General features: G+C 37.2%; 1 protein-coding gene across 4 annotated transcripts in view; it reads left to right on the plus strand.

Annotated features, from left to right (window-relative positions):
* Positions 1 to 12,292, plus strand: part of LOC135207485 (uncharacterized) — a 79,932-nt gene that overhangs the window by 30,769 nt on the left and 36,871 nt on the right. For all 4 annotated transcript variants that reach the window (XM_064239273.1, XM_064239274.1, XM_064239276.1 and 1 more), the window contains exons 2-6: positions 588 to 842; positions 2,192 to 2,319; positions 2,520 to 2,696; positions 3,768 to 3,942; positions 8,349 to 8,530. In XM_064239273.1, coding sequence (XP_064095343.1) covers positions 602 to 842; positions 2,192 to 2,319; positions 2,520 to 2,696; positions 3,768 to 3,942; positions 8,349 to 8,530 — 903 coding nt within the window. In that variant the 5' untranslated portion in view covers positions 588 to 601. The remainder of the gene's footprint in view (positions 1 to 587; positions 843 to 2,191; positions 2,320 to 2,519; positions 2,697 to 3,767; positions 3,943 to 8,348; positions 8,531 to 12,292) is intronic.

The following is a 12,292-nucleotide window of genomic DNA, read 5'->3' on the forward strand; positions in this document are numbered from 1 at the left end:
ATTCTGCTCCCTTCTGGAGAGGGGAGTTTTACATGGGAGATTTTCAGTTTAGGTTCCTCATTATCAGTCCCTGTCATTCTCCTTATACCTGTAATAGCATCTTTCCAATGTTTTTGAGTTATTTTAAAGTTCGGTGAATATTCTGTGGAGGGGATTCTTCTTCACTTTCCCTCAGTCCTTCACATTCTGCCATCAATAAAAGAGGTAGTTGTAGTTCCCTTATGCTCCTGATGCCGATTAGTACAACATACAACAGAACAAAAAGTCAAGGAGCAGGTCTGCCGTGCTTGCCCTTGTCTGACACTCAGGGCAGTCATCTCTGGTCAGACTTCACTTACAATGTCACATATTCCAAAGTAATCAGTCAAGAGTCCAAATGATTCTTTGCAACCTTGGCTGACAGAGGTGTTGCTGGAAACTTCTCAAGATTTCTAGATAAATTTTTTCCATGTAGACACTCTCGCCTGTGTAGTTTAATGTGTGGGATGACCATGCTGCCTTTCTGTTAACATTAGAAATTGTAAATGCACATTACAAATTTGCTTTTGACTGAAAAGTGGTAATCTTGTATATTTATATCATTGCAGATTTATGTTCCTTGATGGCTCGAAAAACTGCTGACATGCAACTTCTGGGAGACACTTTAACTCGCCAGTATCGGTTAGCCTGTGAATTATATAATACTTTTCCAGTTGGACGTACTACACATCAGTTATCTCAAGGAAATCTTCTTACTGATTTATCCACTGTAGACCATGATCATATGGAGGCTTTATGCCATCTTCTTCAAAACAAAGTAACCCCTCAGACATTGAAATTTAGTATACCTACTTCTGAAGAAGGTAAGTTGTTCACAGTAAATTGCAATAACTTATAAAAAACAGTTTAACCAGACCACTGAGGTAAAGTTCTTAATTCTCATAGTGATGGAATAGTGGGAGTTTTTCTTTTAAAATGAGATCAGTAAAATATAAAATCATAGAGCTTAAAAAAAAAAAAGCTATAGTTATAGATTGGTAGTGTATGCAGGTTGAAATTTTGGTAATCACTTAAAATATGTTTGTTCTGACAAAGTATACAAGCCTTCATCTTATAACAGGAGTTATCTTTCAGCACAAGAAGGTGTGGTTTTTGAAGCTTGTTAAGAAGATAGTTATAGGTGTGTGTGGTGGCTAAATCTCCACTTTTCCCTTGGTCACTGTTGAGTTCACATCTTTGCTCTGTAGTACAGGATTTCACTGTCATTATAGTTTTGAATACTGTTAGTATAATACTTTTTATATATTTGTGCACTTGTTTTTATGTGAGTCACTGTATGTGGTGTCTTTAGATATCTAGTAATTCTGTATAGTATATACGTATACCCATGATGTAGTATGTGGACCCCCCGTATTCGCGGATTTCTCTCAGGAACATTTCTCCGCATTTTTCGTGGAAAATTTGCCTATTCAGTATTTTTCTTTGATAAATATCTACAAATTCCTTTTTTTTTTTTTTTTTTTTTATCAATTTCATCATATAGCACTTTTTGTGATAAAACTATAAAAACCAGGTATAAAAATTTTAAGTGGGTTTTTCTTGAGTTTTAACTAACAAAATAGGAAGTTTTACGCATTTTTATAGGGGTTCCAACTATTCGCAGGTTCTAACTATTCGGGGGGGGTCTGGTACGCATCCCCCGCGAATACGGGGGGACCACTCTATCTAGATAAGGTCTAAAATGGTGAGATATGTAATTTTGCAACAGTTGTACGTATAAGGTTATGATAGGTAAAAAGATGGATCTGATTACTATAGTGTGCTTTGGTCATTTGGAAAGATTGAGCACAAAGTTGGGAAAAAAGAATGGTGGATTCGGAGGCAGAGCGTGCTGGAACAGATTTTAGAGTAGGAGTGCCAGATTATTCAGGAAACATGTCAGTGTTGGGTTTTTTACTGTGTTGGATGATTTACATATTTCTCAATAGCCACCTTTGTAGGTAAATGAAGTGACTAATGAAATGGTAGTGGTTTTCAAGGAGGTTCATTGCTGATTTCATACTATAAGGTGAATGTGGTAGATGTTATTGTATTTTTTTCCACAGGAACCATTATACATTATGATTTATTGAAATTTGAAATGTTGAGTTTTGCAGTGTTGTTACTTGAATCTTCTATTAGTATTACTATTTTTCCCTCATGCCTACCACAGTGGGAGTAAAACTTCTTCAGCAAGCAGTCAGAGGAATAAGTCTCTGCATATCACAGTCCTATACCCTAGCTTCTCTTGAATTATCTAATGTTAAATTGAGGGGCAACAACCTTGAGTTGCTGTGTCAGGTAAGATGTGAAGTCATGTAGTTATTGTAATAATTACTACATTTTGAAACATATCTTTGACAAGGTACAAAGCATTGACTTTTTAAGTTATCCTCATTTACCAAGTTCTTTATATATTCATTTGTATTTTACTGAGGTGTAAGACCCTGTATAAAGTTTCTGTTCTTTTGTAATCTGTAAATTATTTTTCATTATTCTAGGGTCTTTCCAAGTCACGGAATTTAAAAATATTGAGCTTTTCCTCGTGTAGTCTACACGATACTGGAGTTGAGCGCTTATGTCAGAGTATAAAAAATGTTCCCAGCATTTCAAACCTATCTTTGATTGACTGCTGTATATCTGAAAAGGGAGCCTTAATGACTGCAGGGTTATTGAAGGTATGGTTATTTTAAATTTGAGTAAAGTATGTATGCAGTATTAATTTTTTAGAGAAATGTACTGAATTTTTTTTTTTATGAATCTACATTATTATAGCCAGTGACATTTGTTAGGTACATCACTGTATATGAGCAAATTCATTGGTGTAGGAAAGAGAAGTCATTTAATGTATAGATTATTATTGGTACTATTTAAACACTGACAGAGTAGCAGGTCCTATCAGGAATATTTTAATACAAGCTGTATCAATCAGATTTTCTTTTTATGTTTCCAAATAAATCGTTCAGTCATTATAGAGAAAAATTATGTACTATTTTCTGTTTTATAAAAAAGAAACATTCAGCATGCTGTTGCTGGTTTCATTTTTCATTGTGAAGACTGATCTTGCCACCCCTCATGACCTATTTCCCAACTGTAGAAAATGGAGTAGTACAACATTAATTGTAAATTACATTTTGTTTCAGCACCAAAATTTCAATCAGCAGTAAGTGACAAGTATTACCTACACATAAATCTCTTAAATAAGTTATGTCAATCTTCATTTTTAGTGCATCTAATTATTGTATAATTTTTGAAAAGTTGTAGTTTCTTAATATGTATTAGATAAACTGTTTCTTAGTACTGGTAAGTACTATATGCCTGTTCTTATTCTAGAAGACTTAACTGTACTGTTCAGGTGCAGTGGAGTTGTAATAACACACTTTATTTTTATAACACAGAAGAAATACATATTTCCTGCAAACTTAATAATACATATATACATATATAAAAAGAGTCCTTATCCAGCCAGCCACTCAATCTCTGCCTTGCGTACAGTTTACATGGAAAGAAGTTACTGGCTGACAATTATCCCAGGATCTAGGGAATACATGCCTAGTTATATTACCTTCTATCCGACACACAAAAGTTTGGTGAAACACGATTATAGTTTTACCTATGATTAACGGTTATATAATTTAAAATGTGTTTTGCTGGATTTAGTGGTTAACCATTTGCTTGCTCATATCTGTTAATGCCAGATCCTTACAGTGAAGTCAAATATACAATAATTTCTTTAATTAATTTTTCAGCACCAGAGACTAAATCGAGACAGTGCTATGTGGCAAGATACACTGAGACTACGTCATCCTCATTTGGATGGTATGAGAGGCCTGAGAAGAATCACTCTGAATTATAATCCCCAACTTGGGGATTTTGGTGCCAAGGCTTTAGCAGAAGTACTTTTAGAAGACCTCTGGATTAAAGGTACAGGGACTAAATAATTGTTATATTGTTATGTACTCATAATTTTCGTTATTCAATATAATTGCAAATAGTACCACTGTTTAAAAAAGTACACCTAGATTTATATGATAGCAAATAAAAAGGGATGACATTAACCCTCTTACGCCGATTGGACGTATTAAACGTCGTGTCAAAATGTCTCCCGTATGCCGATTGGACGTATCATACGTCGGCTCAAAAAAGTTTTTTTAAAAATTCGCGGAAAAATACTTATAGGCCTACCAGCCGAAAACTTTTGTATCACGCGCCTTGGGGGATGCTGGGAGTTCACGGATCAAGGCGTTGTTTTGTTTACAATCGCTACGCAGGCGCGCAAGCGCGAATTTCTTTCTTATCGCACTAAAAAGTATCAGTGACACATCTCGGAAATTATTTCGTCACTTTGACATAATTTTTGCACCATTTTAAATTATCCTTTACATGAAGTATTATATATGAAAATGTGCGCAATTTCATGTAAAATACAACAAAAAAATACTCATGATTGTAGCTTTTATCAATTTTGAAATATTTTCATATAAATAACGATAAGTGCAAAAATTTCAACCTTCGGTCAACTTTGACTCAACAGAAATGGTCGAGAAACGCAATTGTAAGCTAAAATTCTTATATTATAATAATATTCAATCATTTGCCTTCATTTTGAAACAAATTGGACGTCTCTAGCACAATATTTCGATTTATGGTTAATTTATGAAAAAACGTTTTCCTCACGTTCGTGCGATAACTCTTCCGATAAATTTTTTCGTGCGATTGTCCTAATGTTTGCACCCTTTTAAATTTGCCGTTACATAAAGTTCTATATATGGAAATGTGCGCAATTTCATGCACAATACAACAAAAATCAACCCATGGTTGTAGCTTTTATCAGTTTCGACATATTTTCATATAAATAACGTTAAGTGCAAAAATTTCAACTTTCGGTCAACTTTGACTCTACCGAAATGGTCGAAAAACGCAATTGTAAGCTAAAACTCTTATATTCTAGTAATATTCAATCATTTACCTTCATTTTGCAACGACTTGGAAGTCTCTAGCACAATATTTCGATTTATGGTGAATTTATGAAAAAAAAAAAAAAACATTTTCCTTACGTTCGCGCGGTAACTCTTCCGAAAAAATCAGAATTTTTTGTGTGCGATTGTCGAAATGTTTGCACCATTTAAAATTAGCTGTTACATAAAGTTTTATATATGAAAATGTGCGCAATTTCATGTAGAATACAACTAAAAATGATTGAAGGTTGTAGCTTTTCTTTTTTTTCGAAATATTTGCATATAATTCACGATAAATAGAAAAAAAAACCACGTTCGGTCAAATTTGACTCTACCGAAATAGTTGAAAAATGCAATTGTAAGCTAAAACTCTTACGGCCTAGTAATATTCCGTCATTTTTCTTCATTTTGAAACAAATTTGAAGTCTCTAAAACAATATTGTGATTTATGGTGAATTTTTGAAAAATATATTTACCTTCACTCCGTGCGCCGATTCGCGGCCGCAAGTCTCCGAAATACGTACATCGCATTATCCTAATATTTGCTCCTTTTCATATTAACCTTTTTATAGAGTTTCATATATCAAAATGTGCGCAAATTCAAGAATAATACAATAAAAAATAATTGAAGGTTGTAGCTTTTTCCATCTCCGAAATATGTGCATATAAAAAAATATATATATAAAAATTTCGACATTCGGTCAAATTTAACTCGTCCGAAATGGTCGAAATCTGCAATTCTAATCTAAAACTCTTACAGTATCGTAATATTCAATCATTTGTCTTAATTTTGAAACAAATTGGAAGTCTCTAGAACAATATTTAGAATTACGGTGAATTTTTGAAAATAATATTTTTTTACGTCCGCGTTACGAATTCGTACATCATTTTGTGATAATATTTTTCCGGTGTTGCTTTTATTGTTTTACTATGTATTATATATCAAAAGGATTGCAATTTAGTGTACAATACAACGAAAAAAAAATTAACTCGTTAGCTTTGACCGTTTTTTGCACAGCGTGATTTGAATACAATTATCTATGAATTTTTTTTTTTTTGCTACCATATATCACATTATTTACATATGATAATGATATTATTTTTCATTTCTGATGATTGCAAACTAAACTTCAAGCAATGACAAAAAAATGAGCCAAAAATGAACTCTTAATCTTCAAAACTAAGCGCGCTGTGATTTTTTGAAAAAATTATTTTTTCCGCTTCCGCGCTCACTCCAAACCGGCGCCGGCATACAGGAGAGGTTTTGATTTTTAGGGCTTCGGCGTAAGAGGGTTAACTTAGCATCTGTGAACACACAGACAGCTGGACCTAGGACCAGTGTCTGTGAATACACAGGAACCTGGACCTAGTACCAGGTTGTGGTTTAAGACTTTTATTGAAGCTCTGCCTCCACCACCTCAATATATTCACAACAGCTCTGTCTGCTTATTACATGTAGAGAAGATGCATACTACTGTATTACCCTACCATCTTAATGCTTGATTTTAGGCTCAAGGTTTAATTAGAAAATAGCAATAATAATTAAATGCATTCAGTTTTTAATATAGTATACACCACATTGGCATACTGATATATGTGGCAGCAGTGAGAGCCATTTCATCCAGCTGAGGGAGGTTTCAACACAGTTCCTTTTACAAAAGGAAGTACCAGCTTGGCTTTGGCAGGTAGTCCTTAATCACCTATCATCTCTGGAGAAGTTTTTTCCTCAAGGGTGCCTTTACCTGCACCCACTTCACTGAAGTGATATTAATTGGCCTCAAGTGGCCATTCCTCCTAGCTAGTACTGTTGATCAAGGAAGCAAAAGAGGAACTTGTTTGGTGATTGGACAAGACAAGCCTTCTTGTAAGACACTTTGAAAGAGGGGCAGAGTTCACACCTGAGTGATCTGTACACCTCAGGTGTATGGACATAGGATTAACCTCATCTGCAGATCAGTATGTACCTGCCATGTAAATATGAGGTGTTCTGGTAGCCCTTTGAGCATTTCTAGATTGTGTGATTGATCAGATGAGCAACAGTATGACCTTGTTTGTGGGCAATGCTAATGCATGAATGGGGCTGTCAACCAGTACATTATGGTTAGAAAAAATGTAGTGGTGGACCAGCTCAACTGCCAAAGCCAGTTAGTCAGGACATATTTCTCTGTACTTTCATGGGTGAAGAAAAGCTTTTTGAGTTTTGGTGAACCCTAGTGATCAATCTGTTTACCACATGGTTATACAGGAAACTGGTGGTGTTATTCCATCCATGCCATGGGCAGCTTCAGGGGACACTGTCCAGTGGCCCTTGGGATCTTCCTGTCAGTCTTTGACAAGTGATCAGTAGAATGTTTGTTGTTTTAGGTCCCAAATGACCATTTTGTTTGTATGGTGTTTTTACGTTGCATGGAACCAGTGGTTATTCAGCAACGGGACCAACGGCTTTACGGACTTCCGAACCTCGTCGAGAGTAAACTTCTATCACCAGAAATACAAATCTCTCATTCCTCAATGGAATGCCCAAGAATCGAACTTGTGGTCACCGAGATGGCACGCCAACACCATACCGACCAAGCCACTGAGGCGCTCTCCCAAATGACCATGGTAGCTTCCTGTCAGTCCCTGCAGTCAAGCTTATTAATCTGTTTTGAGCTAGGTCTTCTGACTGAAGAGCTTGGACTTTTCTTCTTCAGTAGAGTTGTCTGTATTCATAGAAGTCTTGAACTTTTGCCCACTTGTTAGCTTTGGCCTCCAGAGTGGTATTTGACTCCACCACCTTACTCAGGAACCCAAGAGCCTTTAGAAGAGACCATAAATCAAGGTCTCACTGTCAAAGACTTGTTCTGTTAACTTAGCCCCATTGGAGCATGTTGATAAGTTGCATAGCATTTTTTATCTTGTGTGGCTATTAGAAGACTGGGATTACTCTTGTTATTGTTCATGAGTTTGTGTCAGACTCAGGACCCACCAGTTTCTGGGAAGAGGTTGGAGACTCATTTGGTCCCATCTCTGAGAATTGTTAGCAGAGAGTTTGATGAGAGGCTTTTGTTCTCAGTGTGAGCCCAGCAGATCTCTTGTCTAATGAGCGAGTCTTCTATATAAAATGTGATGGTTCGCATTCCCAAAGGAACAACTTACTACCTTTTGTAATTTCATTTGTTTAGTTACAGTTTCATTCTTAAATAAACTACAAATATTTGCATAAAATATTTTATAAATATTTTTGTTTGAAGTGATTAGTTGTCAGAGGAATTTTGTTAGCCATCTTTCACAACTATTCTGTGCAAATTGAATATTTCATTGAGAAGTTAAAATATAAAATGACTGAGTGAATGTAATTTCATAGCTTAAAAGCATTATTTTTATTTTTAGCTTTAGACCTTCAGCACTGTGGCATTGGAGAGGAGGGTGGATTAGCTTTGAAAAAAATGTTGAAGACAAATCATACCATAGAGGTTTTGGATTTAAGAATGAATCCGTTTATTCCTAGTCAGATAGTTAATGAAGTAATAAGCCTTCTCCATGAGAGACAAGAGGAATATAACACAAAACAGGTATGCCTTCATTTGTGTTTGTTATATGATTAAGTGAATAGACAGAACAAATTCTAATGATTATTTTTCATTGTAACTTCTGTGCATAGTTTTTCATAATATGAAAAAAGAATCTAAATTGCGAACAAGTGTAATAAAAAATTGTTGGACTAATATTAAATTTTTCTGATTATCTTTCATCATAAATTGTGAATAGTTTTTCTTGATAAGTAACCTTTTATTATTGGCAATTACTGGAATATTCCAGTAATAACGTTTACCATAAATAAGTGTACAGTCGACCCCCGATATTTGCGGACTCCAGATTCACGAAGTCATGTATTCACAGATTTCTCTGTAGACTTCATATACCCATTATTCGTGGGTAATTCGTGTATTCACAGTACTTTTCTAAGGAAAATATCCACAAATTACTGAATTTTTATATAATTTTCATGATTAAATGCACTTTTTGTGATAAAAGTATTAAAAAGACGCAAGGTATGTATAGTTTAAGCTAACAAAATAGGCAGTTTTAAGCATTTTTTTAGGAGTTCTAAGTATTCGCAGATTCTAGCTATTCATGGGGAATGTTCTGGTATGCATCCCCCACGAATAATGGGGGTCCTCTGTAATACAGGGGGTCCTCGAGTTACGACGTTGATCCGTTCTTAAGATGCGTCGTAACACGATTTTCAGCGTAAGTCGGAACATTAAAAAATACCACATGATTTAATGTAAATACGTATCAATAACAACGAGAGAACAATTCCTTACCTTTATTAATTTGGTTGGCTTGCACACTGGAGAGGAAGCTGCGGTGCTGGAGAGACTGGGGGAGGTTAGTGAAGAGAAAAAGAACCTCCAGAAGATGCTGGAGATGCTGGTGCAGGTGAGTCTTGAGGTGAGGCAGAACATACTGAAGATGCTGGGGCAGGTGAGTCTTGAGGTGAGGCAGAACCTACAGAAGGTGCTGGAGATGCTGGGGCAGGTGAGTCTTGAGGTGAGGCAGAACCTACAGAAGGTGCTGGAGATGCTGGGGCAGGTGAGTCTGGGTTAGCAGAACATTCAGAAGGTGCTGGAGATTGTGGGGCAGGCGAGTTAGCAGAACATTCAGAAGGTGCTGGAGATTGTGGGGCAGGCGAGTCTGGATTAGCAGAGGCAGCTGAGGTAGAGGGTACAGGATCTCTTGCAGGCCTCTGTACCTTCTTAAAATACTGCTCCAGGTTAGTCTGAACAGAGAGCAACCTCTTTTCATCCAAGATCTCCTTGTAACACTGCATCAAATCCATGATGCCTCTGGAAACCCTAGTGAACCTGTCCAAGTTGGGATCCTGAGCCTCAAAAGTTGCCAACGCTTGCTGCAACTCTGCAAAACCTCTTGCCAAGTCCTGCCTTGTGAAAGCCTTAGGCTCTGGGGTGGGTGTTTCTTCTTCTTCCTCTATCATCTGCTTCTCCAGTTGTATCAGGTCCTCAGCAGATAACTCCTTGCCATGAGACTCCAGCAGCTCTGTAACATCATCAACCTCCATCTCCAAATTGATTTCCTTACTCGGGGCAACAACGTTCTTTACAACTTGCTGAACTGTGTCCTCAAACCCATGGAAATCATTCACAAATTGAGGACAAATTTTCTTCCAGACACCATTCATGTTTGTTTGCTTAACCTCCTCCCAGGAATCAGCAATGTTCTTTACAGCATCAAGGATGTTGTAGGATTTCCAAAAGTTCTTCAGAGTCAAGTCCTTCTTGGTTTCAATTGCCTGTAAAGCCATAGCAATTGTCCTTCGTAGGTAGTAGGCCTTGAATGAAGCAATCACTCCTTGGTCCATAGGCTGTAAAAGGGCCGTGGTATTAGGTGGAAGGTAAACCACCTTGACATTAGGGTTAAAGTCTCCCAGCTGGGCAGGGTGTCCAGGGGCATTGTCCAGCACTAGCAACACCTTAAAGGGGATACCCTTGGAGGCGCAATACCACTCCACACTTGGCACAAAATGGTTTGAGAACCAGTCCTCAAACACTGCAAGTGTCACCCATGCCTTCTTGTTGGACTTCCAAATTACTGGTAGTTGACCCTTCCAAATGCCCTTGAGTGCCCTTGGATTTTCAGCCTGATACACCAACAAGGGCTTCAGTTTGAAGTCGCCAGCAGCATTACCCCCAAGAAGTAAAGTTAGCCTCTCCTTGCTGGCTTTATGACCGGGTGCTGACTATCCTCCTTTGGCGATGTAAGTGCGGTTAGGCATACGCTTCCAAAACAAACTTGTCTCATCCACGTTAAACACTTGCTGAGCAGAATAACCCCCCTCCTTAATTATCTCAGACAACGCTTTAGGAAATTCACTCGCTGCTTTCTCATCCCCACTAGCAGCTTCACCTTGCACTTTAAGGTTATGGTAATTGGCCTGAGCCTTAAATCGCATAAACCAACCCCTACTAGCCACAAACTTCACTTTCGCTTCCCTCCCCCTTTTCTTTTTTCAACGCTTCAAACAATCTTTTCGCCTTCTCCTGAATCACCATAAGGCTGACTGGGATACGCCGTTGATTTTGGTCTTCCAACCAAAGCACCAATAACCTTTCCATTTCAATTATTAGACCACTACGCTGCTTGGTTATCACTGTCGCTTTCATAGGAGCAGATCCTTTCACATGTTCAACGGATGCGCTCTTGTTTTATTTTCGTTGATAATGGTAGCAACGGTCGAACGGCTAAGACCAAGCGAGCGGCCAATGTTTGTTGGCGTTTCTCCCTTCTCAGATCGCTTTATAATGTCCACTTTAATTTCCATGGTGATGGCCTTTCTTTTCTTCGATGCACTACCATCAGAAGAGTCCGCCTTGCGCTTGGGAGCCATAACAAAGAGCAAAAAGTTACAAAAACGATACAACATGAGGGAGAGAGAGGCAGCGTAAACAACCAAAATGGCGTATGGGCGAAGAATGAGCGTAGCGAAGCGACGCCGTCCTCTCCCCCACAAAGCGTATTCTTCCCCGCGTGTCCCGCCCGGAACTAGTTCGCGTTTTTTTGTTTACGTCGCTTACGACGCTAAACCACGTAAGACGGAACGACGCAAAATATTATTTTTTATATTTTTATGGGGGCGCGTTCGTAACCACGAAACATCGTAAGTCGAGACCGGCGTAACCCGAGGACTTACTGTACAAAGTAATACAGTTGGCCCTCAAAGTTTACAGTTTTGCTCATTCATAAATTTTTTACCATTTTTTAAATAGAATATTTTTTTTAGTTTTGTAACTGTCTGTGTAAGCCCATAAGTGATTAAAATACTTTAGAAATGCAAAGAAAATTAAAAAGCTTAGGAGGCCATGAAGGCATAAGACATACATTAGTAAAGCTAAAAAAGTCATAGACATGCTAAAAAATAACGAAAAATATTGTGTCTGGCCAAATAAACAAGGGTAATGATGATGTAGCAAGTCACATGTGCTTAAGACACAATTTACTGCAGATTTTATAGTTTAATATTATAAATCACATGTATCTATTCTAACAGTTGTCAAAAGTCTTGTACCATCTTTTGGACAATAAAGCAGGAGACAAAGGACATAAATACATAAAAAATTGTTTTTTTTCATAAAGCCACGAGATGAAAAACAACTCATGCCTGGCTGATCCAACTAAATTAGTCAGAACTTTTCCTTCTTTCTGCAATTTTTCATTCTTACTACATCCTTCTCCTTCATGTAATATTTTTTATTAGCATTTCGGATTAATTATGTGGAATTTTCCACTTTTGTTAAATTTTACTGCTTAGGTGA

The sequence above is a fragment of the Macrobrachium nipponense genome, chromosome 32, assembly GCF_015104395.2.
Source record: "Macrobrachium nipponense isolate FS-2020 chromosome 32, ASM1510439v2, whole genome shotgun sequence".
NCBI lineage: Eukaryota > Metazoa > Arthropoda > Malacostraca > Decapoda > Palaemonidae > Macrobrachium > Macrobrachium nipponense.